Source organism: Aspergillus niger (genome assembly GCF_000002855.4).
Source record: "Aspergillus niger supercontig An02".
Classification (NCBI taxonomy): Eukaryota; Fungi; Ascomycota; class Eurotiomycetes; order Eurotiales; family Aspergillaceae; genus Aspergillus; species Aspergillus niger.
Window position 1 is genome coordinate 1,648,017 of NT_166519.1, and position 26,671 is coordinate 1,674,687.

The window sequence follows — 26,671 nt, forward strand, 5'->3', positions numbered from 1 at the left end:
GCATGTAGATTAGGAGACTGCGTTCATGGACGGGATCTGTTTGGTCGGTGCCTTAGTGTCTTTTCTGCCTTCTTTCACTTCAGGTGTCTCCCCAATCCCTAGTGAGTATTGGCTGAGTACCGTGTGTCGCTGACTAAGGTAATTACGGGAGTGTCACTTTCGCATGCCCCAGGCCAACGACACGGCTGTTTAGGTAATAAGGTTCTGAGGAACTCCGTCCGATGTGACCCGGGGTCCGACATGCCATGCTTCTGATTGGCGGGACATCATCCCAAGCAATCGGCATCGGTCTAGCCCTACATCCCTTTACATTTCTCATACAATCCCTGTACGCAGTATAATACAGTATCAGCCGTCGAAGCTCGCAACAAAGTGTAGAGTCCGATATCTCTGGTCGGTGAGGATAATGAGATTTTTTTGAGACGTAAGTCTGTCCAGGAGTTAGTTTTACTTTCTTCTGTTGACCTGCAGCATCAAGCAGTGTGAAACCAAACCTTGTGCGTCTGTGCTTGGCGCAGGTTTGTGTCATAATAGTCCATATCCATGGTTAGTGGGCGCTTCATGGTTCGATGCTCCCCAGTAAGACCCCGTGCACGACAGAATAAGCTCCCGGCCCAGCTTCCGACTCCATTTCGACTCCATAACTGTCGCTTAGGGAAGTTCGGGATGTTTCACTTCCAAGCACGCATTGGTAGTTATTTTACCCACTCGCTCCCACTTCTCCATGTAGATGCGTCCTCCACTCTCCCAAGGTCAGTCAGTCAGCCTGGATCCCAGCTGCCCGCAGCTGTATGTGTGTGTGATCCATCTGATCTGCCCCCTCATCATCCCTTTTCTTTTCTGACCTCGTTGCCCCATGTCGGTATGAAATAATGCGAGACCAATTGCAGACCGTATAATTTGATTTGAGTAGAGATGCGTTGTCAGAATAGATAGATAGGCCGTTGGGAGGAGCGCTACTACCTACCCAGGATGCGGACACCGTCAATCATATAATGACACTGGTGCCATGTGATAACGCTTGCAGATCAATAGGCTGAGGTGGTCTGGCCGGATGCCTACTTCGGCAATAGTCCGCTTTTTTTTCTTTTCTGTGAAATTAAATGTCAATTTGGTGGATCCACTTAAGTGGACAAATTGGGGTCGGAAGGAGGAAAAACCAAAAGATGTTTCTAGATACCTCTTCTTGACGTTAGTTCCGCGACCGGATACTCGCGAGGCTGGGCGTGAGTGAGCACAGTAGCAGAAACAGTAGCACCAGCAGCTCCCTCGCGTATGTACAGGAAGGAGGGGAAGGAGACGACCCTCTCTCCAAAACCGGGATCAGTGTTGTTGTTGTTGTCCTCCATTACCAGCCTCGGGAATGTCCCAATTCTTTCCCGTTTCCTTTACCTCCCTGACGAGAATAGGGTGTATGTTTGTCGGCAAAGTGTATTAGCAAGTGTCATAGTCGTTGAAGGAAATATTCGGTACGCTGTGCGTTATGACCGCGGTTCAGAGCCGCGCCATAGATACTGAAAGGGGATATAGGTAACTAAGTAACCTAACTGAGTAGCCAGAGAAGGTATGTACTTTTACACGCACGTCCAACTCAAAAGAACCACCCACTACTACCACATCGGTAAGGATACCTGAGTTACCACTGGCTTGGGATGGGCTTACAGATTTGTGGCTGATCGTTGGCTGCTAAGGTACCGCCCGTGAAATGTCCCAGGTACTGTGTAGGGCTGTGCGCAACGGCAAGTCAATGACTTTTCTCTCTGCATTATCATGGGGCTGTCAGTGCACTGCTGTTACTGTGTTCTGTTTCTTGGGTAGGATGACGTAGGACCCGGATTTACAAAAGGTGCCTGTTCATTGGAAAATCGGAAATCGGCTCGAACCCACTTCATTGTATGGATTGATGCCGTATCGTGGTCGCTTCGGGGTTAGTGATAGGTACAGGTGGCTTTCTATACCTATTATGTATTATTGCTCTGGGGCCTACTACACCACCAAGAGCCCACACTGCATCCTATATGCACCGGTTCAACAAGGCAGGATAACCGAGCATAGGAGATATGATGATCCGAACGTCTGGAATGTCGAGGAACAGGTTATCATGACTGTCGGGGGATTCATTGAAATGTGGCAGAGATGTTTGGCAGTCCTATCTATGCTAGCTCGCTATCTATCTATCTAGTAGTGGTTATAACAACTAGTAAGTAGTTCAGGTGTAGTTGTTGTTGTTGATGGTATAATACAGAAACCGTAAAGTACAGCTGTATATGGGAAAGGTATTATACCAATGTAATACGACGGAATATTACTACTTACCGGATCCACACCACCCCTCACACCCTCCCCACTGATCCTGGGTCTCTTCTGGTTGAGTCCGACCCAGAAAATCATCTCGGAGACTGACCCAGAGATTAATCTACTTTTCCGAAAAAAGTATATTTCTGAGAAAAAAAAATGAATTTAGGGAAAATGAAATCAGAAATCAGGAAAGAAAAAAAAAGAGAAAAGTGGATTAAATAGAGGAAAAGAATAGCAGGACGCGACAGAGAAAGAAAGAGAAAGCACAGAAAGGGACAGAAGAGTTTCTGGAAGGTTTCCTTCATACCTACCTCATTTGCGCTTTTTTATCACTCAACCAACCGTTATTATTGCACGTCACCACGCCTCCCATGTGGTCCCTTTTTCTCTTCTTTTATTAATAACTATCACATTCTTTCCACAAATCCTCCGATCCCAGAAAAGAAAAGAAAAAGGAAATCTCTTTCTGAATCTTTTAGGACTGCTTTGCTCCCTTCTCAGTGCTCTCAGAGGTACTCGGCTTCATCCTCTCAGCGTCCATATCCACCCTACATCCGAACTATTATTGGGGGCTTGTCTTACCGTCTAGTTCCAGCAGACTCCCCCAACATTCATCATCACCTTCCTCTTTCCTCTCTCCTCCCCTCCTTTGGGCCCTCAAGTACTACTTCCCCTTCCTCTTTCTTTTTCTTTTTTCCTACCCTTTTATCGTCTCCCCGCTATTCCTGTACATTTTTATACGGCATACGTATCTTCTTTCTTGCCTGTCGCTTCCTCTCCTCCTCTCCTCCTCTCCTCCTCTTCCTCTTCTCCCTCTCTGTCGTTTTTCTCCTTCTCTTTCCCTCTCCCTCTGCAGTCGTCCTCATTCTCCCACCGCCGCCTCTCATATGATCTTTGAGTAAGGGGCGCATCCGCTATAAACCCAATACCTGCCAAAATCCACTCTCGTCTTCGAACACCACTCGGACCTCTTCCCCAACTTATTCCCACCCCCTCCTCTCTTTGTCTCCGCTCCTCACGATCCTCGATATCATCTCCAAGTCGCCCACTTTGTGGTCGCAATCCCTGCGATCGCTTCTCTTCCCCCGATAGACGGTGATTGGGATGTGACACTTGAGCCGTTTTCACCGCAGTCCAGAAATACCAGTGTTTCTTCCCACACTCCTAAATAAAAACGGCTCGGGGAACGTATACATACATACAACCACCGCCCTTCCCTTTCCTCTCCGAATAACTTCGAGGCCCGGATCGAATAGCGCTTGGCGATCCGAATGCCACCTTCAGCCTCCAACGCCTTCTTGTTTCCTCCTGGATTCCACGTCTCTCCATAAATCATTAAGCGCCCGGGCGAACTTCAGATCGGAATAAGTATTTAATTACCTCCGACCGCGTCGATGATGTTCCGCAACAGGTACGTTGCTATACTGGATACCGATGCGGCGCTTTACCGACGGGTCGCCGGCCATTCTCATGCTGACCGGACTACCACCCTTGCAGAAAGAATTCCCAGAAGCCAGACGACGAGCTCATCCAGAGATTCCAAAAAACTTTCTCAGACGTTGTTCCCCCAGTCACTCACCGCAATGCCACGCGCTTCGGTCAGATGCCCATCGGACCTATCACTCCAGCTAGGTAAATATGCCTTCCATTTTCTGTCTTTGTCGTTTCTTTTCTCATCCTTGTTTGGGTTGATTTGAAGCTCGGAAAATATCTTTGGGCGAGAGCTAACATGATAATTCTGCGCCAGACTAAGTATGAATAACGACCTGAAGCTCAATGACCCTACACCCCGCGCCACAGAAGATATGCGGTTCGCAGCGCCTTTTGTCGATCCGAATGCTGTCTCTTATGTAAACCCACTGCAACCACATGGCTACTATACTCCCAACTCAGGTGGGCTGGGCGCAGTATACCACAGCCAAGCAGGAGATTTGCATACCCCTGGCATGGGTATGAGCATGATTACTCCGCTATCCCTCCCGCAGCAGATCTCCGCGGCCACCATCAACCCCGGCACTGCGGCTTTGGGCCTCGATCATTTCGACCAGCAGTACATCCCGCCACACTTTCACAACCCCCAACCCTTTGCTCAGCAGCCAGCCTTTGCGCCCGGTGCTTTCGTTCAGAGCGATGCAGGTTACGATGCCATGGACGATTCTGTTGAAGAACTCTCTCTAAATGATGTGGACATGCAGGGTAATGCGTCTTCCCATTATGTTACATCAACAATCCAGGACGATCAAGCGAGCATCCAGAACCCAGGTGAAACGTGAGCGCTCAACCCTTCCCTCATCATGTCTGTTCTTTTATTAACTGTGCTGGACGCTGCAGGTTTCGCTATCATGTCACTTTGCGCGCTCCCACAGCCATGATTAACCACCAAGCCGAAATCCCAGTTACCTATCTCAATAAAGGCCAGGCGTACTCAGTATCTGTGATTGATTCTACTCCGCCGCCCATGACTACGCAACCGATCAAATATCGTACCTTCATCCGTGTGTCATTCCAAGAAGATGAGCAGAGGGCAAAGCCGGCTGCTTGTTGGCAATTATGGAAGGAAGGTCGCGGTTCCAATGAAGCGCATCAACGAGGCGGCAAGCTCCAAGCAGTGGAATATGTCGATCCCATACAAGGCGGCATCGAAGACACGAAGAACCGGCAGATTCAGCTCGAGAGCTCGTCGTTCGATGGTTTTTGCGTCACGTGGACACTCAACCCGTCAACTGGAGTTTCGGAATGCTCGATTCCTGTCCGATTCAACTTCTTGTCGACGGACTTTAGCCATTCCAAGGGTGTGAAGGGTATTCCGGTCAGATTGTGCGCAAAGACAGAGATGGTCTCCCCTGACGATACGAGCTCCACCTCGGGCAAAGAATCGGAGGTGTGCTACTGCAAGGTCAAGCTTTTCCGCGATCATGGTGCTGAGCGGAAACTGTCCAACGATGTCGCTCATGTCAAGAAGACCATCGAGAAACTCCGACAACAGATCGCCCAAGCCGAGATGGGTGCGGGCAACTACGGAAAGCGCAAGCGTAGCAATGGCTCCATTGCTCTCAAGGGTGCCGATCCGCGCCCGGCCAAGATCACCAAGCACAAACGGACATGGTCCATGGGCTCGCAGGACGGCCCTGGCAAGATGTCCTTGGAGGACGATCTCCATGCGAAGCTCGCGTTGATGCAAGACATGTTCACGTCAACACGACCGGTAAGCATTCTGGGATTGCGGGGTGAGGAGCAGGACGACCCGGACTTGTTCCCAGTCATGCTCCCCGAGTCGCGAGAATTCCTCAAGCGGGAAAACAGCCGTGGATCCCGCTTCAGTATTGATGGTGCATCCCTGCATGCCGTCTCGCCCACCAGCAGTAGCATCTCAATAAACTCACCATGCCACCCGACCAACCTCCAGTCCAACATTTTCTATGACTCAGCGTACCATGGATCCTTGAGCACGTCTCGAGAGAACTCGCGCCCGTGCTCTGAAGTCCTGGGCGACAAGGCCACACTAAAGCATCCTGTCAAAGTACCGAAAGTGGCTTCAACTGACGGTGGCGCGCCAATGGGATTCATAGACGCGGTGGATATTGACCCAACTTACCGACCACCCGCGGAGCGTCCAGTTAAGCCAAGTAAGTAAAGTCTGTAACCCTCGAAAGATACTCGAACTGACCTAGCCCTAGTCGCGTGCTTCTACGTACGGTTCCCACGCAACGATCAGCGTTCGGATGACTATTACCGGGCCGTCTATCTGACTGAACGAACGGTTCGCGACTTGATGGAAAAGATTTCCATGAAGCAGCGCATCGACCCCCAGCGCATTGTGCGAGTCCTCCACGTCAAACAAAACGGCCTAAAAATAATGGTGGACGATGATGTTGTTCGTGAGCTTCCAGACGGCCAAGACATGGTTGTCGAGATCTCCGAGGCATCGTCAATCGAGACCGCAGCAGCTACGGGATCGGGAAACCTCAGTTCAGCCGTTGAGGTCAAATTGAGCTACTAATCCTGCCTCCCGGCATATCACGACATTCTTTTCGTCCTTTGTCACTCTTGAACTTCACTTCGTCTGATCCTTCTGTCTCAACCTTCAACAGAGGGCTTCTTTCTTTCGGTTCGGATTTCAGTCTTTTCAGTCTTTTCGGCGCCTGGTGCGTGGCATGAGGGACGCTTGGTCGCATACATTACACAAGCGCATGCCTTATATTCGGAGTTTGGGGATTGCTTGCATCAATCTACGGGGCGTTCGTTGGATAGGGAATAATACACGAGTTCCCGAGCAATGATACCCTGTCGCCATATACGTGCTTATTTTGTTGCCTTTTTTTTTTTTTTTTTTTCTTTATGTGTTATATCATTGACGATATCCTAAATTTTTCCTCGTCGGCACCGTCGTCTGGGTTTGGGGATACACGGCCCCGGCAATGTTTGATTTTTCTTGATGATATTAACTGGTTTGTAATTTCGAGAATCTGGTTGAGGTACGAGGAACACGATTAGATACCCTGTCCATTCTTGCCGGAATTACTTCGCTGCTGCGATTGCGTTTCTATTTCTCTTATTCACACCGGCATACTGGGAAGGGTTCGCTATTTTCCCCACTCTTGAATCGCCTGAGTGTTTTCGTTTTCGGATGGGCTGTGTGCTGGCTCCTACTGTTATGATCCGAGCGCTACCAATTCTCTCACGCGCTTTCAGCGTCTACGCAGCACAGAATGATCTTGGTTTATTTCGTGTGGGGTATGATGGGTGCAGGCCTGCCTATACTTCAAGCCCATAAAGATGGACGGGTTTGAAGCTGCTATTCATGTTACATCAAAAGCACTAGGTTGGATATACGACAGACCCGTGCAATAGAGAGGTTATAATATCTGGAACAGATTGTCTTATCGTATCTCCGTAAGATACCCGAGCATAATCCGAGATTTGCCACCTACATCCCGGAATAGTACACAGTAACTGAAGATCACCACATGGAACCTTGTACAAAAGTAGGGACGAAACTGTGAATCCTCAACGGACGAGAAAGAAATGCACAGACCCCGAATGCAATCCATTGGCGAGGAAAATGGATCCAAGCCAGCAATTACATCATAATCGATGCTGGGCTAGACAGTTACGTAGATAGACTACTTTTTTCTCAATGACCGCGGCCTTTAACAAAAAAGGGAATAGTGAAAGTTGACCCATGGGACTATGGACCACCAACTAACACCACAAACACCAGTGTGCCTCTTAGCGTTGGCCCATGTCGGCTACTTACCTTACTACTAACCTGGCCCTTTTCCTCCTCCGGCAACGCTCGGCGCACACCGGAAAAACAACCACAGAATATTACTGGCGGATGTGAGATCCGCCCCGCTGACACCCCTTAACACAGTATAGGCTCGGAATTGTCTTTACCGTTCAGTTTGATGGGGTGTGATTTTTTTTTCCTCCAAGTGGGGAATATTTTTCCTTTCTTTTTTTTTTCCCCCTTCAGTAAAGTGGATGGTAAACTATGATCCCTACTAAACGGGCATCGTCATTATCCTCTCTAAGTCCCGTGGTTCTATTCTACTGAGCAATTGTTCGGGGTTTAGTTTTGTGTATCTCTGCCGAAGATTTACCCGTCCCTATCTTTTTCTTTCTTCCGGTTTTACCCTTTTCGGAAGGGGGGATAGGACGGTGTTCTTCTTTGCTTCGTTGTGTTGTTGAGCGGGAGATGGGGATGGGGGTCAGTCGCAGTCGCACATGCTTACCTTTCGCGGCGTTACTTACTTACTTTACCCATTTATCCACCCTCCCCCCTGCCCCCCTTGCTACCAGGGCTACGTATGACTATTGCCTCATGCGGAGATGAGTTCCCGATTGGGTATATGGTGCTTTTACTTACTTACTTACTTGCTTGCTTACTCCAGTTTTATATATCCATTTAGATATCCATCTAAACCACTGTTTGGATGTGGTTTTGGAGTAGGCTTACGACGATCGCAGCGTTTTGAGGAAGTAATCAATTAGTAGTTTGGTTGCTGAATGGGTTGGTATGTATGTATGTGTGTATGTATTTTGACGCGCGCGTAACTCCGTATGAATCGTAAGGTTGTATGTATCGATCGGAATACATGGCTTTGTTTGCTGCGTAGCTTAACTTACTAGCTGGTCTAGCTAGCTGTGTAGTATGTAGTGTCTATAAGACGGGGCTGGCGCCATGGCGCTGCGGGTGGTTTGTGTGGCTGCATGTATAGTGCGGTATATTATTATGAAGTTGGAGGGCGCTAACGATAAGACGACATTTGGTTGTTTTGATGAATAGATAAGTGTGTAGTATTAATGATATCCTATTCTTCTTTATGTTGTTGTTGCTGTTGTTGTTGTCTGCATGTCTGTGTATAGTATCAGGTGGTAGCAACTTAGTAGTAGTATTCTGCAAGGGTACCTGAACGGAAGCCACCAATGAAATTGCAGCGCGAAAGGTAAAATGGTATCGAGTTGATAAGTGATCACCGAGCTGTACAACGTGGTCAAAGTAAGGGGGTCAGGGAAGCGATGGTTCTAGACTCGATGTATGTCTCAGTAATGGTAGAAAATTAAAGTACTAGTCCTGTGTAAGTGCCTTCCTAAATTGAAATTGAATTGAATTTCGGGGTTATCGGTAACAACTCATCAAATCTGAACTGTGATATGGTTTAGGCTTATCTAGCCGCCGTTGGGCGATGACGTCTGTGGATGAAAGATTGGTGGTTATGGCTGATCCATTTCTCCCTTTGCAGAAACCTTGTCCTGAGATCTTTGACCAATCGTTTCAGTTGCATTTGGGGGGGCCTGCCGATCTCGTGGGAAGTGGGGAAAAAGGGAAGGAAAAAGAAAGAGAGGCTCCGTCTGGGCGACTCGGAGTTTGAGCCTTTACATTCGCCTCCACAGTTTCTAATTTAGTTGTGTCTATGGGATGAGTTCGGGATATGTTGTTCTCTAACGGGATTTGACTTAAAAGTGGCGCCATCCTGATTTGTTAGAATCTAATCGAACGAGGAGGAACAGTGTGTTGATCTTTGTCTATCTGACACGATGATTAGCATTCTGCTTTCCCTCTAGTGATTTCAAGTGAAGGCCAGCAGAGAGGATGTACCCTCACGCAGTAGACTAAAGTAGTTCGTGGTCGAATGCGGATGACAGGTCCAGACTCGGGCCGACTTCTCGCAGGCCAGTCCGCAATCGCAATCGGGGGGGGAGCAACGCAGATGACATCATGGCTCCCAACGCATCGGGATCGGGATCGGACAGGTACCTTGCAATGTCGTCATAGCTCAAGTGAGTTTCTTGGAAAGGAGCGGCTGGCCATCAGTCGCTTCTGGCTGGTTGGCGCCTCCACGCGGGTCGTGCCGATGTGGGGGTCTCTATCTGTCGCCGTATTTTTCGCTAGTTTTCACACCAAAAACCGTTACTGAATTACGCTCGTTCATTCCGTACCAACCATACCGCAGTATTCCATACGGGAATCAACACCCGCAAAAGGTAATTTTTCAGGGATACGGCGGATTTTAGGGAGGCCTTGAATCGACATCACATGGGGTTAACACGAACATTGTTGATTCTGAAGGCTGCAGTGTGGACTGTCAAGTATACTTAGCGGGTATGGCTAGCATGTGTATGTCAGATCAATATTCAGTACTAGGATAGCATGATCAACTGGCCGTTGAGATTTGGTATCATCCATATCGGACTCCTTGCCGGAGTAGTACAAGATCCTCCATCGGTATAATAGTTTCCAGATCTTAATACGAACACTCTCTGCACGGTGCAGGGACTGCCATCTAGTAGCCGTAGGTATGAGGGTCACTGCAGGATCGATTTGCTTTAAGGTTGCCTCTTAAAACATGCCTAGAGGGAACTTGGAGATGGGGGGAACGGCTCGAGATCAAGAGCAGAATTTGCCACTGAGATCCTCCGTTCTCCAGTTTTCTGTCTCTCGATGGCGGAGACTGATTGGTCGATCTGAGACATCGGTTTCTTGACGGCTTGCAGTGTGTCTTGTTTGGGGATAACCTCATGGTAGTAGCTCGTCGGGATCAAGGTTGGCTGAACTAGCTTCTGGTTAGGAGGGGTGAAGGACTATAATCCTTAGCCCCTGTGTATAAGAACACTGCTTAATAGGCGTCAGTAATGGTGGGTTCACTGCTTCTCTTGTGGATGGAAGAATCTGAGTGTGGGACCTGGCGTAGTTCGTCTCCGGCTGCCGTTGACTTACCCGGTAAGCATCCATAGAGCAGCCTGCCTTGCATGGATCTTCTTTCTGACATCTAGAATCTTATATAGTTCTTCTAGAAAAACTGGCTTCTATAATTATAACTGAACAAAGACTCGGAAGTCCAACTCCGAGCCCTTAGCGTAGTGCATAACAGTGAAAACACGTGGATATCAGACCCCATAAACGCCACCATCTTATCAGACTGTGCAAGCCCTATGTGAATTGCTGTGCAGTCAATACCACCATACGCACCTCTTTCCCTCTCATATACTACCGTTTCTCGTCATCATCTGCTGAACATCGGTGCCTACTACACAGCTCTTGCCGTATTGAAAATGTCGTCGTCGCACTTTCCAAAACGACACCATTAGCCCCGGCGACACAACCCTGTCAACACACACAACACGTTTGAATTCTTTTTATCTTTCTGCTGAAATCCTTTTCTTCTTCTTCTTCTTCTCCTTCTTCTCCTCCTTTCTTGCTCCCAACCTTCTTCCCAGTCTTCCATCCTTCGCCTCATCACGGTTCGCCGTCTCTCTCTATCGAAACTGTTAACTTACCAGCAACTCTTCGTTTATTTCTTTCCTCGTCTTACTGACACGAATTCAGTTTCACGTCGCGAGTCTAGTGGTTCTCCAGTTAAAAAATGAAGATCTTCATTCTTCTCGCCATCTGGCTGCTCGCCAGCTTGGGCTACGCAACTAGTAGGTACTACACTCCAACTGTCTTCTTCATCTGCTAACGCTCTTAGGTTTCGTTGGCAATATGGCTGAAGTGTACCATGAGATTACTGATGTCCTTCGTGGCCGTAAGTGTTACGAAGATGGTAGCTGAGGGTCCAATATACTGACTAGGCTTGGACAATAATATAGCCCACCATGCGGCTCACTTTGCCAAACTGAACGGCGGTAAGCCTAAGCCCGATAAGCCTAAGGGTGTTGGGAAGACCCTGGATGATGGTAAGCTTGGAAGGACTCCTAATAAGAAACTTGAGTACTGATTCAGCTCTAGTTGTCACCTTGACTGTCTGTAAGACAGACGTGTCCCTCGCCCCCACCGTTGGAACTTTTTCGTTGCCAACCATCGTGACCGCTGCGACTTTGGCTCCAACTGTTGTCGTGACCGGTGTTGTGCCCACTGAGATTTCTATTGGACTGCCCACTGAGTTTGCTCCTGAAATTCAAACTGGAGTCCTTACTGGTGAATCTCATTCCACTGATACGACTGTTGTGCCAACCAACTCTGTGGTCTCAGGACTGTCCTCCTTCCTGACTGGAAGTCAAACTGTCTCTGAGATAACTGGCTCCACTGAAAACCACACTATCACCACCGAAATCAATGCATCGGCTGTCACCAGCACCTTTGCCCATACCACGTTCCCTACCGCAAATGCTGGGAACGACCATGAGGGCATGGCTTCGTCCGCAGTTGCGTTGTTGGTTGCTTTGATCTTTAGTCTCGTGCGTATCTGATGAATGTCCTTCCATACCTCCACATTTCTTTAAACTCGCCTAGCAGGGCTGTGTGCGAAGATCCAGTGAGGTTGACCACGTTCTTCGGATCGAAAAGCGGGTTTTGTGTTTGCTTTCATTTTTTCTTATGTTGTTTCGGGATGCAGCTCACAAGAGCATGCCATTTGAATTTCTCAACGGAATGGTGTAACTAATGACCGCGGCAAGAAACCGCTTGATCTAATTCAAAGCCTAACGGGCCTTAATACTTGTCTTAATTGCGCAGTAGATTATTGCTACCATGGGTATCTCCTAAAGACTAAACATACACCCATCCAGGCGAACTATGGAACATGTAGTGAAACTGTCCGCGGTTACAGCCCCACACTGGTAGAATGACAGGGTCATCATTCAACTGCTCCCTTCAAATAAATACCTGCAATCTCGTCAGTACTAGATAGCTTCCCGTAATGCAAAGCATCCTCACCATCAAAATAATTTACTGAAGCCGACCCCCTCCTTCTCAAGTTGCCATACCAAGCAGACGACACCTCTCTATCTCCACCCCAAGCACAGCTACAGTACCCCAGAGCAACCATCCAGAAAGCCACAATCCCCACACAGCAAAAACACAAAACTTACGACTCAGATTCCCCAATCGCCTCCAACTCCTTCGCCAACGCACAGATCCTACACCCATCACCAATCCTATCCCTCAACAACCGCGCAGTCGTCACCTTAGGTCCGACCGTGCGGGATGCACTCATCGACACTTCATCCAGTGTTTGTCCGGGCGCAGGCGAGAACGGTCGCGGAGTCTGCACCGCAGACCGAGTATATGGCGTGCTTGTGGACGAGGCATTTTCCGATGCGTGGATATGCGAGAGGTGGAAGATGTGGCCGCAGGCGAAACCGACGAGGATTTCTTTTTCTGTATTTCATGAATAAGTGGGTGGTTTGTTAGTTGGGGTATAGGTGGAGGTTTCTTACCATTGGCGCGGAACGGGCGATGACAGCCTGCGCATCTCCCTGCAGGGGAGGCAGTGGATGAAGATGTGGCAGTGAAAGAAGTCTTTTCTGTGTCGGCGTCGCTTTTGAGTGCTTTGCTGTTATTGGTGGTGGTGTTGGTGTCCTTCTCGGTCGCTTCGATGGCAGTGGCAGTCGTGGTGGTGGGAGTGCCAGGGATGGATCTTTCCTCTTCAACAATGTTGAATTTGATGCCGCGGCGTTGGCCGCGTCGGAGCGTGTCCATGCCCACTGCTACTTCACTTTGGAGAACTTTGGCGGCTCCTTGGCTTATGCTGGCCTGAAGGTCGTGTTCGCGGATCATGCGTGTGAGACCCTCTCGGAGGCCTTCGATTTCCAGGCCACTTGGGATCCTGCGCACGAGTTTGATCGGGTCGATGGAGGTTCCGGCTTCGACGAGGAGGCCGTGGATGAAACGCGGCTTGTCCATGGAGTAGTCGAGGAGGTCTTCCCAGAGGTCGGGCTCGTTTTGGGACTTGGCGAATTGGATGGCTTGCGAGACATCCTTGAGGTCGGAGAGGATCAGGTTGAGGGCACGTTTGGTTTGCCCTGTCTTCGAGAGGAGATAGATTAGCTCGGGGGTGAAGTGGCGTCCTTCGCAGATGCTGACAGCCATGTCGAAGGAGTAGGAGGTGCTGGTTTGGAGGAATTCCATCAGCAGGGGCCGGTCATAGTCTGCAAAGAGTTCTACGGCTAGGTCGGCGAAGTTGTCGACTAATGCTTTGCCTTCGTCGGCGGCGAGCTTGCTGGCTGCGTCTCGAATGTGAGCGAAATGGCCGCGGCGAGGTTTTGCGGCGCCGTGAGGCAGTGATTCGCCGCGCCAGAGGGCCCGCATGTAGAAGTAGAGGTATAGTAGTTTGTTTGCGGCTTGGAGTTGATCGACCACGATTTCAGGCCGGACTATGCCTGTATACGCTTCGCTGACTAGGAGTCTGATGGGCTCTGCGGTGAGCTCTTCAAGTTCCGAGACTGGCGCTGATTTCAGCTGTTCCTTGGACACGCGGATGAGAATAAATGCAGGGATATCATCGGTGAGGGTGTCAAGCAGTCGGTGGTCCTTGATCAGGGCCATCGCTGTGTCCGCGTCTTGGAGGCGAATATAGCAGTGCAGTGCTTTGCCATAGTGGCCTCCTGCGAGGTACAGTTTGGCAAGACACCTTGTCAAGACTCGCCAGTCCTCTGTCTCCGGGATTACCGAGTCATATCTCAGTTGCTCCTCAATTTCTGTGGCGACATTATTGACGTCAAAGAGGTCGAAAGGCCAGGAGTCTAGGAGATCGCTGAACCTTGACCTATTGTGCTCGACATAGTGCCCCAGGATGGTCTCGTAGATGTTTGCAGGGAGACTGGGACGCATGTTGACAGGCATGACGGACGAGATTTCGTCCAGCTTATCGTGCTTTATGAAGGTCCAAGCCCAATGCTCCCACCTGGCTGCGGTATCGATTGCTTTCACGCAAACTTCAGCGGCCTCTTCCCACTTGTTCTCATCAACAAGTTGTTCGATCCACAGTTCGCCAATGCGGCGCTTTTCCTGCTCCACAGCGGGAGTGGAAGCAATGTTCCGGCCAGTAGTTGTGATTGAAGACCTATCGTCAATGAAGGATTCACCAACGCTACTGCTCTGAGATCTTGATGGCGTCTCTGGGATTTGGTCGTTCACGTCAGTCGTCGACCCCGCCGCTTCAGGATGTTCCTGGAGAAGCATCCAAGCTTCTTCATATCTCTCATGCGCATCTAGCCAGGCCAGGCGATCAGACAGATCTCTTTTCAGGGCGGCAACACAGTCGTACGGGCTGTGGACGAATATCCTAGGACCTACGCTCCCTGCAATGTCCTGGATTTCTTTGGAAAGGGGTTCCTCATAGGAAAACCTTCGGGAAGCGAAAGTGCTCGGCGCCCGGCTGGAGCCCTTGTCACTGCTCGTTGTACTGCGAATACTAGCGGCGGAGCTGAATAACCGCGCCGGGTAGAGAGTTGCATCCCAAAGACCGTTCCCCAAAGCTTCTAGCGCACCGCGTTGCGAAACAGGAGCGCTAGATTTCCAAGGAGGCAGGACGCACATGTGATAGTCGGAGGAAGTGAGGGTCTCGTAGCGACTTGTTGAAAGGGTATCAGCGCTAAGCTCCTCCTTTGTTTCGATATCGATAATCCGCAGTTCAGGCTCTAAGCCCCTTGGCCGCCGGCGCGTTCCCGGACGGCGACCTCCCAGCTTGGTCCGCTCTTCCGAGACGTCTTCTTCCGCCTCAATATACGCAAGGACAGCCAGCAAACTAGGGGTATATAGCGAGATGCCAGATATAACGCAGTCGGTCCGTAAGATTGTAGAAACCTCAACGGATCCGATCTTCAGGTCCCTGTTGTTCTTGCTGGGTCTATCCGGATATACGTCAATGACCCAAACCGTGCCTCCCCAGCCAACTACTAATTTCTCCACCTTCTCCTTGACAATCGTCGACTGGACCGTAGACGACTCTCCTTGACTGTTTGGACCGTTGTCACTATTCAATTGTTTCTCGTCCACCCACTCAGCACGAGCCTTCCAGACACCCGCCATCTCTTCCCAGCCGGGACGGTTGGGCCGGTCAATATGGCTGATCCGCTTCCAGGCCAGTTCAGAATCTGAAGAATCGAGGTACAAGTTGGACCGCATGATTTTGATGCCCTCTTCGTTGACCCAGACGACATACTTCCCAGATAAGGACCACTTGATCGTACTGATGGCGCCCTCCCCACTGTGAAGGATAGTGTCCTTGCCGGTGTTGGCTCCCAGCCCCAAAGATCCGAGCCAACTCGAAGCCGTCGCCGCAGCACCTCCCATGGTTGTAGAATTCGTGCTCACACCCACTCTTCCGCCCACCGTAAGTATCAGGTCGCCCGCTCGCCCTCCGGACAAGAACGCCCTGTCACTTTTGTACTCAGGTGAGAGCGCGACAGCCTGCACGGGTCGGCCAAAATTGCGCAAGAGAACGTCTTTGGAGTCCACTAATGATGAGACACAGATGTTTCCGTCCATAGAAGATGTGGCAATGTATATCGAATTGGAAGGCGTGGCGGGTAGGCTTTGCTGGTGAGCTGGCCGATGCCGGCCGCGGAGGCTAGCTGTGCCGGACGACGGCCGCGCGGAATATTCCTGGTCTTCAGGGACTCTGCTGAAGTACTCTTGCCTGAGACTGGGCAACGGAGGAGGGAAAGGGGAGATTGAGATCGAGGTGATACTGGCGGAGTGCGCATGGTAGACGCGAAGAGAGCGCATTTGAGGGACGGATAGTACATGCTGGATGGCGTCAGTTCTCGAATCATTCGAAGCGGCATCAGCGCTACTTACAATATTTCCGTTATGCGTTCCAATTACCTAGATACTGTCTCAGCATCATGCGCCTTCTAGGAAATGCCTGGATACCATACCATCTTGTCCCCAGCCGCGAGAAAGGAGCTTGTTGCATCTCCGTTGCGATACACCGCCCCAAGGTGCTTCGTCAAGTATGCATACTTGAGTCGGGGCTCCTCGTCCTCTTCATCAGTCTCCTCCTCCGTTCCGGCCTCATCGTGTTCTTTGTCGATATCATCGCCTTCACTCTGGGTCCCATTGTGGCTGTCTTCCTCGTCATAGGCCCGGTCGGACCGCCCGCTGTCCGGGCATGTACTGTCGCCCACATTGTTGGGATCGGAGTCGTGGCGGTCCTGAGGGACACTCTCGTTTGCCTGCGTCGCGCCAGGCGCGTCCATGGCGAGAGCAGGAGCTAGGATCAAAAGTGTGAGATATTGGTGCAGACAATGGGCAGCTTCATGGCACCCATCGGCCGAGCAGGAGCACAGCTAGACGGAGCTGGGGTAGATAACCAACAGTTACTTACTGCCGGCGGTCGGGCGGCTTCATTGAAGGTCGTCACCGCATCCAGCTAGGGCCCTGCTGACTCATCCATGCCCCATCCCCGGCTTTCTTTTCTGCAAGACTCGTCGAATAAAGCTTCAAATGATTTCTCCGGATCTGAACGTGCCTCGTTATGGCATCGGTTTCTCTTGGTAATATCCTACGGCTGAAATTGGCACTTGGCTGAGTTTCTTTCCCCTTGGCTTCCTATACAGCCCGTGTGAGATCATGTTTGCAAGACCACGTCTCTGCACTCTTTCGTCACGGCCTTCGGCTGTCAAGTTTCTCAGACAGCCCCGAAGCCAATATCTTCACGCTACCCCTCCATTGAGCTATCCCCGGCGGAAAGACTTCTTCTCTTCCAATGCATATCTATATCAGAAGCAAATGAAAAACGGCGACACGACCGATGAGACGGTTCTAGAATCCCAGAAACAACGGAGAAGAAGCAATAGGTCGCCGGCCGCATCAACGTCACTCCGGAGAGTTGCAGTGGAGGCACAACGGTCGAAGGATGGAATGTTATCCAAAGCCCAGCTCAGGGAGCAGGGGCTCTATCAGCCCAAGGTGCCAATGCCAAGAGCCGCGACCGTCCTTGAACCATTGCTAATCTATCAATGAGAAGACTGTAACAGCCTATGCCGTAGCTGAACAATTCAACATTCGCAAAGTCAGAGACATCTTACAGGAGCGAGGCTACGAGCCGGACCCCTACGAGACGGGTCTGTATCCACAAGTTGTCCACATTGAGGTTCCTCTAGACTCAATCCGCCGCCAGAGCAATCCGAATACCTTAGATCTGTCACCGAGCGAAGTGGGGGATGTGTTTGTCTTTCCCTCGGGAACCGTGGTTGCATGGGCCCTACCTGAAGGATTTACTTCCTTTTTGGCAACCAGGACATTATTACCTGCAGCTGAGGGGGCACATCTTGATGACCTGGAAACAGAGGATCTTGAGTATGTTGAAGATTCTCAACGAGAGAATAGCAGCATCAAGGGCGACACCATCATCCTGGGGACCAAGCCAGGTAATGACGGGCCTAATTCCCACTTACCCACTCGGCAGTCTGTAGATACGGTCCTTACAAAGGTGGCATTCTCGTCAGGGCTGGCTCGCAGTACAAAATTGGCTGTATTGGAATCCCTCCTAGCCAATTACTTTGAATCTACTCGGCCTATTCCCACGCTCCTATCCAAGGGCTCACGTCTCCCATTCACTCGGGACTTCATACTTCGCAAAACGGGCCAGCTGCTGAGTGTACGTGCGCAGCTGAACTTATATTCGGAGCTCACGGACTCTCTGCCAGATATCTTCTGGGACAGTCGGCATGAACTGGGCTTAGAAGGGTACTATGAACAGGTAGGACGAGCGCTCGATGTGGGGATCCGCATCAAGCTTCTGAACGAGAAGATGGATTATGCACAGGAGATCGCAAGTGTACTGCGGGAAAGGCTGAGCGAAACGCATGGACTCCGACTCGAGTGGATTATCATCTTACTCATTGCTGTCGAGGTAGGATTTGAGGTCCTTCGGCTGTGGAAGGAGCGCGTCCACGAACAAGAGGCGAAAAAGGAACAGGATACTGAGCGCTGATTCTCGACTGTAACCACCATCTCTACTCATGTACATACTCATATCATGGAGTTCTTCGAATATGATACCCAGGCGTTGTTCTGTTCCGATATGCATGCACTACGTATTGAGTCACGATAAGGGAAGCTTCAAGTCAATCCGGGGAGATCGACGATAAGGTGCTTATCGGACCAGTCACATCACATGCCGCTGACTCAGGTACGGGGCCAAGTCATGGGATGGATGCACGTGCTGCTGCTGTTGGGACTCAAACATTCGCCTCTTTCCTCTCTTCCCCCTGTCTTCCACTGCTCTGTCAATTGATGCGTCGTTGAGAGTTGCATCTTCATCTTTACTTTGTATTGTCTGCTGTATTTTCTTGCTGAGCATCAGCAACGGACCTCAGAACCCCCCATGCTTGATACCGGTAGCACTAGTGCGGTCGGGTCCACCGCCATCTCCATGAGGGACCGACTGCTTCAGAGTATGCCAGGGCCTCAACAGGTCTTGAAAGCTATAACTGGATCATTGGGTGTCTCGTCGCTTTCGGTTTCAGATTATAGTTCGTCCGAAGCAACCTTCCGGCAATGTCCTTCCTCCGAAGTGAGCTGCAAGGCTCAGTACCATGGCCAGGATACCTGCTGCTTCAACTACCCCGGCGGACAGATGCTCCAGACGCAATTCTGGGATGCTGATCCAGCTATTGGGCCAGCAGATTCCTGGACTATCCATGGACTCTGGTGGGTTTAATCCTTGTCCCTCTTTACCAGACTTATACCTGTCACGTATTATATATTATCGCCGTCCGGTACTGACATACGTTCCCCGCTACATAGGCCCGACCATTGCAACGGCGGCTTCGATCAGTACTGTGACTCCGGGAGACGGTACAGCAATATCTCGTTGATCCTAGTTGATTCTGGTCGTGGGGATCTACTAGACTATATGAGCGACTTCTGGAAGGACTTCAGGGGCGATGATGCGAATCTCTGGGAGCATGAGTGGAACAAGCACGGCACTTGTGTCAGCACGCTAGAGACTCACTGCTACACCGACTATTACCCACAACAAGAGGTTGTCGACTACTTCGACCGGACAGTCGAAGTCTTTAGAACCCTGCCTACCTACGAGGTCTGTCTTCCTGCACTCATTGTAGAAGAACGAAACTAAACACACCACTCTGCAGACACTCGCCAAAGCCGGCATTACCCCCTCCTACACGCAAACCTACACTCGCGATGAGATTGTCAATGCCCTCTCCAAGGCCCATGGTGCCGAGGTGACAGTCCGATGTCGACACCAGGCTATCAACGAAGTATGGTACTACTTCAACATCGCCGGGCCACTGCAGACGGGCAAATTCGTCCCATCTGACCCAGGTCAGCAAACCAACCACCTCACAAGTTGCCGATACTAATGACTACAACAGATGGCCAAACATCCAACTGCCCCCGCAGCGGCATCCACTACATTCCCAAGACTCCCCGAAACGGTCACGAGCCAACCAAGACATCCCGTGGACCTGCTGAGCCGACCGCACCGAGCGCGCCCTTTTCAGGAAAAGGGAACCTAATGATCTCAACTAACGGTCAGAAGCGAGGCTGCATCATTAGTCACGGCGCGTGGTTCACCTCGGGAACCTGTGCGACTTTCACGGCCACTAAGGCGTCTGGTATGTGTTCTCCGTTGCTGCTTTCCTATTCAGGCGGGCAGTCAGTAACTGACGGCCCTTCTTGACACCGCAGATGACACAGTCACCCTAAAATCCAGCAAGGGGGACTGCGGGTTCTCGCATGATGTCTTCACCTGCGGCGGATTCATCCGGTCGCCGACTCAATTTACTGTAAGCATCTCACCCCGCCCTTTCTTCTTAAATCCACGTGCACCCCACCAAGACACCTGATGTATATTTGTCTAATCCCTTCCAGGTCGAAGACGGCATGCTCGCCTACAACGACAACACAACCTTCTTCGCAGACAAGGCGCCCAAAGGGCCAACGAAGAGCAAAGTCTTCGCAACTCAAGACGACCATCCTCTCGAGCTATCCATCACATGGAGAGAGGCTTGATCCCAATTTCTTTCGCTTTCTCTCCTCAGTCATTTTACCATATACAGCATCTAAACGCATATAGAATCATACATGTCTCCATATATTTCTGCATTTATACAATACTATTTACATAGTCGAATTTACTTCACGACACCACACTTCCTATGCATTGAATGGAATAAACCCACAGAACTATAGAAAAATTAGAGATCCATTCAAAGCATCATTGACATTCATGGGAGTAGTCAGTTCTATCATAAAGCTAAAGTACAGGCGAGGGTGCGAGCCATGCGAACCACCAAGGCAAGGTTGATAATAGCAGGGTAGGAGGCGATTAAGTAAATTCGTCACGAAAGGCAGATCAACCAAACCAAACGAGAGTACCAAAAATGACTTTTTTGCAATGCCAGCCAGCAGAAGACGAAAGATGCAATAGTAGCATCGGTAGAAAGAAGACAGAAGTTTTTACAGATCAACCCGTTCGTCCGTCCGTTCGTTTGGTACAAAAATCACAATCCATCAGCAGTTAAGCAGTTAAGCAAATCCAAATGACATAAGGAAATAAAAAAGCAAATTCAGATTCAATAGCATAGCATAACATCATGAAAGGGGCATTAAAGAGACAAAGAAAAGACGTTACAAACATTCATAAGATCAATCAACACGTAAAGAGGCAAAAAAGAACGGACGACCTGTAAAAACTCCATAATTTGGCTGGCCGAAAACACAAAGAAAAAGTCATTTTCTTGCAAAATAAAACTCCCAAGATATTGCAGATAAGTCCCGGGGGTTCAGAATGGTTGTTGGTGGTCGTACATGGTGTTGTTGCGCGAGAAACAAAAAACAAAGAAATCAGATGCAGTAAGTAATATGCATTTGCGCCAAGGGGGAAGGAAAGCAGAAGTTCATATGCCCGAAAACAAGATTTCTTTTTTGAAACATTGTTCTTGTTGTTGTCACAGTTTATCATCAGTTTGCAGTGGATAAAATTGGTCGTTGAAATGAGTTGGTCGTAGAAGTGAAGTAAATGAGGGAAATTGTACATGGTTCTCGTGTCGTAGTATGAAAAAAAAAAAAAAAGGCATAAAAATCATTTCGCGTCTTATATGCATGGGTTCCAAATCATTTGCGGTCCTAAATCGTTAAAAGTCTTGCACATTAGGCTGTAGAGCCTGAGTCGTTGCATCGTTGCCGGGCGTTTGATGTTTTTCGTTTTTCCATGTCATCTTTCTTGTCGATCGTTATGTAGGTTCTTGTTCCGTTATGGTCGTTTCTCTTTAGTCCATGAAGAATTCTTTAGTCATAACATCCGAGGCTTGTTCGTCCACTTGAAATTGGAAGAAGAAGTCGTCGGCCATGACGGGGCCCGAGGAGAAGGGCTTGTTGGGGAACAGTTCCAGACCACCTTCAAAGGACGTCGTGTTCACATAGTCTGGGAACGGGGCCATGTCGGGATCAGCCAGGTCTCCGAATTCGGGCTTTCCAAAACCAGAGGTCGAATCCTGGCTAATAAAAATGTCGAGATCAGAGCCGTTAGATGATTCGGACAGGGTGGGAGCGGCATGGGGTGAAGATAGAGAATGGCTAGCAGCGCCGGAAGCATCTGTATACGGGCATGTCTCCGGATCAGACATGTAAGGCAAGCTGGAGTCTGTGACGAGGCTCTCGAGGTGCTGCTTTGATGGTGAGGAAGGAAGCATTTCATCTTCTGAGCTGGGGGTGATCGATCGCTCGTCCCGAGAAGGCGATGGCTTGATTCCCACGCTGTAACCGGGAGATGCAGGAGGCGTGAATGTGAAAACCTCTGGTGGCAACGAGTAGTTGGGGTTGTTGAACACTGGCATCTCTTCCGCCGGGCTAGAACCATGCAGGCTCATGTTTTCGAAGACTTCGGAAGGAGGCGTGTTGCGTGAGGACTCGGATGTGGACGAGTCGAAAGATGACTTCTCTGCAATCCTCTGACGCGTTCTCGATGCTTTGTCCTGTCTCTCATCCATCTCTGGTCGGTGCTTCTTCGGACGACCCCGTTTCGTTGTCTTGCGCACAATGCCCTTGTAGCCGCCAATGCACATACCCCGCTGTCTGTGTCGAGTCAAGGCGTCGTGTCTCGCAAATACATTTCCACAGAGGCACTCGTAAGGCTTGTCGCCGGTATGGATCTTAGCATGACGCTTAAGGTCATGACCGCGAACAAAGCATTTGTTGCAATGATCGCACTTGTACTGGCGGTCGCCCAGGTGAGTCTGGACATGTGACTTGATATTCTCCTTTCTTCCAAAGCGGCGCTCGCAGCCGGGGTGCAGGCATACCCATTTCCCGTCCTCCGGGTCAGGCCCATGAATGTACGAAGCAATCTCGTCAATGGTGACACCCGTTTCTTTGATTGATGCTTGCACGCGAGCGTCGAGGTTCAGGTTATCGATAGACGCAACGCGCGGAGAAAGCTTTGGCTTGGCCGATGAGCTAGGTGTTGCACTGGGCGTCTTTCTGTGATGCGGACGGCTGGGAGTGGCGGGATAGATAGGGATTTTGGGGGTCTTTGCACCTCCATCTTCGGGGCAAGGCATAGCCGCAAGCTCGGGAGATGACATGAAGGATGATGATGATGCCGACGACGACGATGCATACTGGCTTTGTGACAGACTTTCCGATTTAGGAACCTCAAAGCTAGAACCCTGCTCATAGTTAAAAGTATCAAAGTTATCCACTTCAAATGATGCTGTGTTCGGGGGGGTAGAAACATCAAACTTCTGCTGCGTGAAAGTAGTTCCAGCCACGCCTTGGAGAGACTTTGCTCGCTGCATGTACGACGACTGGGCTGATCCGGGCATCGCGCTACCCTGATCTTTGGTGGATCCTGACTGGATGTCCCCACCGTACTGAGCTAGGCCCACGGTTTGCTTGAATGGTGTTGTTGCTGGTGTAATCGGGGCATACTCTACACGACAGATTAGCAAGTTGTGCATAGTAAAGAGCCGACAGAGCCATAAACGTACGTGTATTGCCGTGCTTAGGCGTATGCGGGTGCTGAGACGGAGTAGCATCCGACTGCACCGATAACTTCCTTACATCAGCGTGAGGGGGGAAAGTTGGCTGGTAAAAGTCCCAAAGTCCCGTCTCGAAAAAATGACCTTCCGTTCCAGACCCGCACGGAACCTTAGTGCTGTGCATCTGTTGTTGTTGCATCAGGTCGAACTGCATGTTCATGTGCGGAACGTCCTTTGCGAAGGGCGCATTCAGGTAGGCCATGCTTGGTTGACTGTCCTGGCCATTGTGACTTTGAAGGTTTTGCACCTCTTCCGGGGTGAAACAGTCGGGGATCACGGGCATGGGGGCTGATTGCTGGGGAAACGACGGCTGCGCTACACACAGGTATCGTTGGTGTTGGCTGTCCCCGAGCATATTCGAATGGTGCTGCTGCGGTACTGTAGAGTTAGTAGTATGATTTGTACCATCTTGCATGGATTGCGATCGCTGGACGCGCAAAGCTCTGTTGTCAAAACTCTGTCCTCGACGATGGGCATGATAACGATGCATCGCTTGCGCCGGAAGGCTGGGGGCTTTCACGGCATCAAGAGCGGACGGCGTCGAGATCTGCCGCCTGTGTTGTCGATGTCGCTCATGAAGGTTGCTGTGCGCCGTGGACAGCATGGTGGGCGAAAAGGGACTCTTTCTTCGAGCGCTTATCGCAAGGTGCTTGACCGACGGATTGACAGACCTTGGTGTTTGGTCGGATCTGGAGGATTTAAATGCGTAAGCTTTCTGCACCGTGTTACTATGCTAGAATTCACATCCAGCGCCGAGAGTTACCAACCTCACGCAATACTAGCCACACGGCTGGGCCGACAAGATGGTAATGAACCGCCCTGCACTGGTGTCAGTCGGTGGTCTCCTCAATTAGAACACTCACGCTAGGAAGAAAAAAAGGTTAAAGAAAACGCAGAAGAAAGAGCAAAAGCAAGCGCAACAGTCAAGGAATTAACGCAGCCTCTGCACTAGATCTATGCAAAGGAAGATTTCTTGCGACAGCTATCTAAAATGCGCTGGAAAGTCGCAGATTGAAGACGCAATCGAAGCCTTTATAAGAAGCTTCCCTGCGCGCGAATTGGTGGAACAGCTGAGCACCTCTCCTTCGATAAAGGTGGGAAGATGGAGAGCAAGAACCAAGGAAGTCTTTTAAGGTATTTAGAGGTGGGAACCAGGGAAAGGTGGATGGAGATGATGAAGCTATCCCGATCTATCGCCCACGGTTCAGATCAACAATGGTGTCGTTGGCCTAGCAACGCGGTCGGCTGAGGCGTCAGGGAAACCAGCGCCCCTTGGCATGGAGCCCGGCGATTTGGCCAGCGCAGTGGATCGCGCCCTGGTTCCAGCACGGAGCATTAGCAGCCCGCCGCAGCAACCAGTGGTCCGAACACAATTAAAGCTTACGATCCGGCAGGTTTAGTTGCAACCTGCAAGGAGGTTGCTTCTCGCCTGGCTTCTCCCTGCGGTCCAGACAACCACCCTATCTCCATTATCGATCTATCCACATTGCCTCTTATAACTGACGGGAGGAGGCGACCTGTGGCCTGTGAGGGTTTGAAACATTATTTCACCCTTCCTCTGCAATAGCCGATTTAATAATTGACGCCTATCCCGCATGCTATTCAATCAATAATTAGCAACAGCGAGCCGAGGGATGAGAGGGCGGCAAATGATGACGATGACGAAGTTGACGTCGATGCTGAGAGGCTGGATTGACCACTTCGTCTAGTTGGTTTTAGGCCTAGTCGTACTTTCTGCCTGGCTTTTCCGGGCCGTGTCTATGCCTGGCGATGCAGGCACCAAACTGACGTATCCAAGAAACCGTTAAAGTCAGCAAGTCCCGTGACCTCAGCCGCAGTCCATCACATGACTGAGGACCCGGAGGGCTGATTATCCGAGTGTCCACCCGCACTACGCCTGACTCGGTAATCTGGACACCACGTGACCGCACAACCGATTTTAACGAAGCCCACCACCACCGAGGATATTTTCCTACCACGATCGCCGAAGGTTTAGGAAGACAAGTCTTGTCGAGGTGAGTTGATGACCCTATACATTTACGATGTGACAAGGAAAAGGATTCAATATTATTTGGACCATCTCCTCTTCATTTCTTTCCACTTATCCCAGAAAATATCTCCTGCGCACACTTTAGCGCGCGAGATACCAAAATTCCGGGGGAGTAATATGTGAACAAGAAACGAAGATGAGAGCTGCGACGCAGATAATATTGAACTTCATCCTTGCTCACGCACCAGTATCAAGTAAAACGATGAACTAACATCCTTTTTTCAACCCAGACCTTCATCAAGATGCAGATCTTCGTCAAGACCCTTACGGGTAAGACTATCACCCTCGAGGTGGAGTCCTCGGACACCATTGACAATGTCAAGTCCAAGATCCAGGGTAAGCATACACACACACACATACCTACAATCACCGGTATTTCTATCAGGCAACATTTACTAATGATTATTTACAGACAAGGAGGGTATCCCCCCGGACCAGCAGCGTCTGATCTTCGCTGGTAAGCAGCTCGAGGACGGCCGTACTCTTTCGGACTACAACATCCAGAAGGAGTCCACCCTCCACCTGGTGCTCCGCCTGCGTGGTGGTGGTAAGAAGCGCAAGAAGAAGGTCTACACCACCCCCAAGAAGATCAAGCACAAGCACAAGAAGACCAAGCTTGCCGTCCTCAAGTACTACAAGGTCGACGGTGATGGCAAGATTGAGCGTCTTCGCCGCGAGTGCCCCTCCCCCGAGGTATGTTTAATTCCGCCTTTGGTTGATCCCTGCAGTTGGCGCAGTTTACTGACTTCGTCTCTTAGTGCGGTGCTGGTATCTTCATGGCCGCTATGCACAACCGCCAGTACTGCGGAAAGTGCCACCTCACCTACGTCTTCGACGAGTCCAAATAAGTGGACTTTGCCGATCGTTCCGCCATGTCTTCTTTCCGGTAGCGCCTAGCAATGTCGGTCGTGAATGTGTGGTGGATGAGGTTGGGACGTGTGCGCTTTGATCGTCCCATAGTGACCAAGCAATGAGAAACGAAAAAAATTCGAAACCGCTCTCAATTCAAGCTACCTAATTCGTAGACAAAGCATATGTAAATGAGACAAGCCTGCTCAACTAAACTGATACAAGGGGGTA

At 50.2% G+C, this 26,671-nt stretch overlaps 9 protein-coding genes across 9 annotated transcripts; 6 read left to right on the forward strand and 3 right to left on the reverse strand.

Moving 5' to 3' along the window:
• Positions 1–2,174: 2,174 nt before the first annotated feature.
• An02g06930 (hypothetical protein) lies at positions 2,175–2,671 on the reverse strand (the record flags this gene model as incomplete). The annotated part of the gene is made up of 3 exons (XM_059746387.1): positions 2,175–2,261; positions 2,317–2,416; positions 2,610–2,671. The coding sequence occupies 3 exons, from the start codon at positions 2,669–2,671 to the stop codon at positions 2,175–2,177; spliced, it is 249 nt and encodes an 82-aa protein (XP_059603407.1).
• Positions 2,672–3,695: 1,024 nt separating this feature from the next.
• On the forward strand, positions 3,696–6,298 carry An02g06940 (uncharacterized protein; the record flags this gene model as incomplete). Its single annotated transcript, XM_059746388.1, has 5 exons — positions 3,696–3,709; positions 3,796–3,930; positions 4,046–4,567; positions 4,630–5,924; positions 5,970–6,298. 5 exons carry the CDS (start codon positions 3,696–3,698, stop codon positions 6,296–6,298), a joined length of 2,295 nt encoding a protein of 764 aa, XP_059603408.1.
• Positions 6,299–11,165: 4,867 nt separating this feature from the next.
• Positions 11,166–11,991, forward strand: An02g06950 (uncharacterized protein; the record flags this gene model as incomplete). The annotated part of the gene is made up of 4 exons (XM_059746389.1): positions 11,166–11,223; positions 11,271–11,327; positions 11,392–11,478; positions 11,531–11,991. The coding sequence occupies 4 exons, from the start codon at positions 11,166–11,168 to the stop codon at positions 11,989–11,991; spliced, it is 663 nt and encodes a 220-aa protein (XP_059603409.1).
• A 390-nt stretch (positions 11,992–12,381) lies between these two features.
• An02g06960 (uncharacterized protein) lies at positions 12,382–16,725 on the reverse strand (the record flags this gene model as incomplete). The annotated part of the gene is made up of 6 exons (XM_001399793.3): positions 12,382–12,406; positions 12,508–12,546; positions 12,613–12,901; positions 12,961–16,273; positions 16,325–16,351; positions 16,405–16,725. 6 exons carry the CDS (start codon positions 16,723–16,725, stop codon positions 12,382–12,384), a joined length of 4,014 nt encoding a protein of 1,337 aa, XP_001399830.3.
• Positions 16,726–17,098: 373 nt separating this feature from the next.
• On the forward strand, positions 17,099–18,464 carry An02g06970 (uncharacterized protein; the record flags this gene model as incomplete). Its single annotated transcript, XM_001399794.1, has 2 exons — positions 17,099–17,437; positions 17,496–18,464. The coding sequence occupies 2 exons, from the start codon at positions 17,099–17,101 to the stop codon at positions 18,462–18,464; spliced, it is 1,308 nt and encodes a 435-aa protein (XP_001399831.1).
• Positions 18,465–18,929: 465 nt separating this feature from the next.
• Positions 18,930–20,180, forward strand: An02g06980 (uncharacterized protein; the record flags this gene model as incomplete). The annotated part of the gene is made up of 4 exons (XM_001399795.3): positions 18,930–19,183; positions 19,280–19,574; positions 19,630–19,822; positions 19,873–20,180. 4 exons carry the CDS (start codon positions 18,930–18,932, stop codon positions 20,178–20,180), a joined length of 1,050 nt encoding a protein of 349 aa, XP_001399832.3.
• Positions 20,181–20,383: 203 nt separating this feature from the next.
• An02g06990 (hypothetical protein) lies at positions 20,384–20,512 on the forward strand (the record flags this gene model as incomplete). Its single annotated transcript, XM_059746390.1, has 1 exon — positions 20,384–20,512. One exon carries the CDS (start codon positions 20,384–20,386, stop codon positions 20,510–20,512), a length of 129 nt encoding a protein of 42 aa, XP_059603410.1.
• Positions 20,513–21,771: 1,259 nt separating this feature from the next.
• Positions 21,772–24,145, reverse strand: An02g07000 (uncharacterized protein; the record flags this gene model as incomplete). Its single annotated transcript, XM_001399797.3, has 2 exons — positions 21,772–23,432; positions 23,491–24,145. 2 exons carry the CDS (start codon positions 24,143–24,145, stop codon positions 21,772–21,774), a joined length of 2,316 nt encoding a protein of 771 aa, XP_001399834.1.
• Positions 24,146–25,833: 1,688 nt separating this feature from the next.
• Positions 25,834–26,439, forward strand: An02g07010 (uncharacterized protein; the record flags this gene model as incomplete). The annotated part of the gene is made up of 3 exons (XM_001399798.3): positions 25,834–25,927; positions 26,004–26,284; positions 26,350–26,439. 3 exons carry the CDS (start codon positions 25,834–25,836, stop codon positions 26,437–26,439), a joined length of 465 nt encoding a protein of 154 aa, XP_001399835.1.
• Positions 26,440–26,671: the final 232 nt, after the last annotated feature.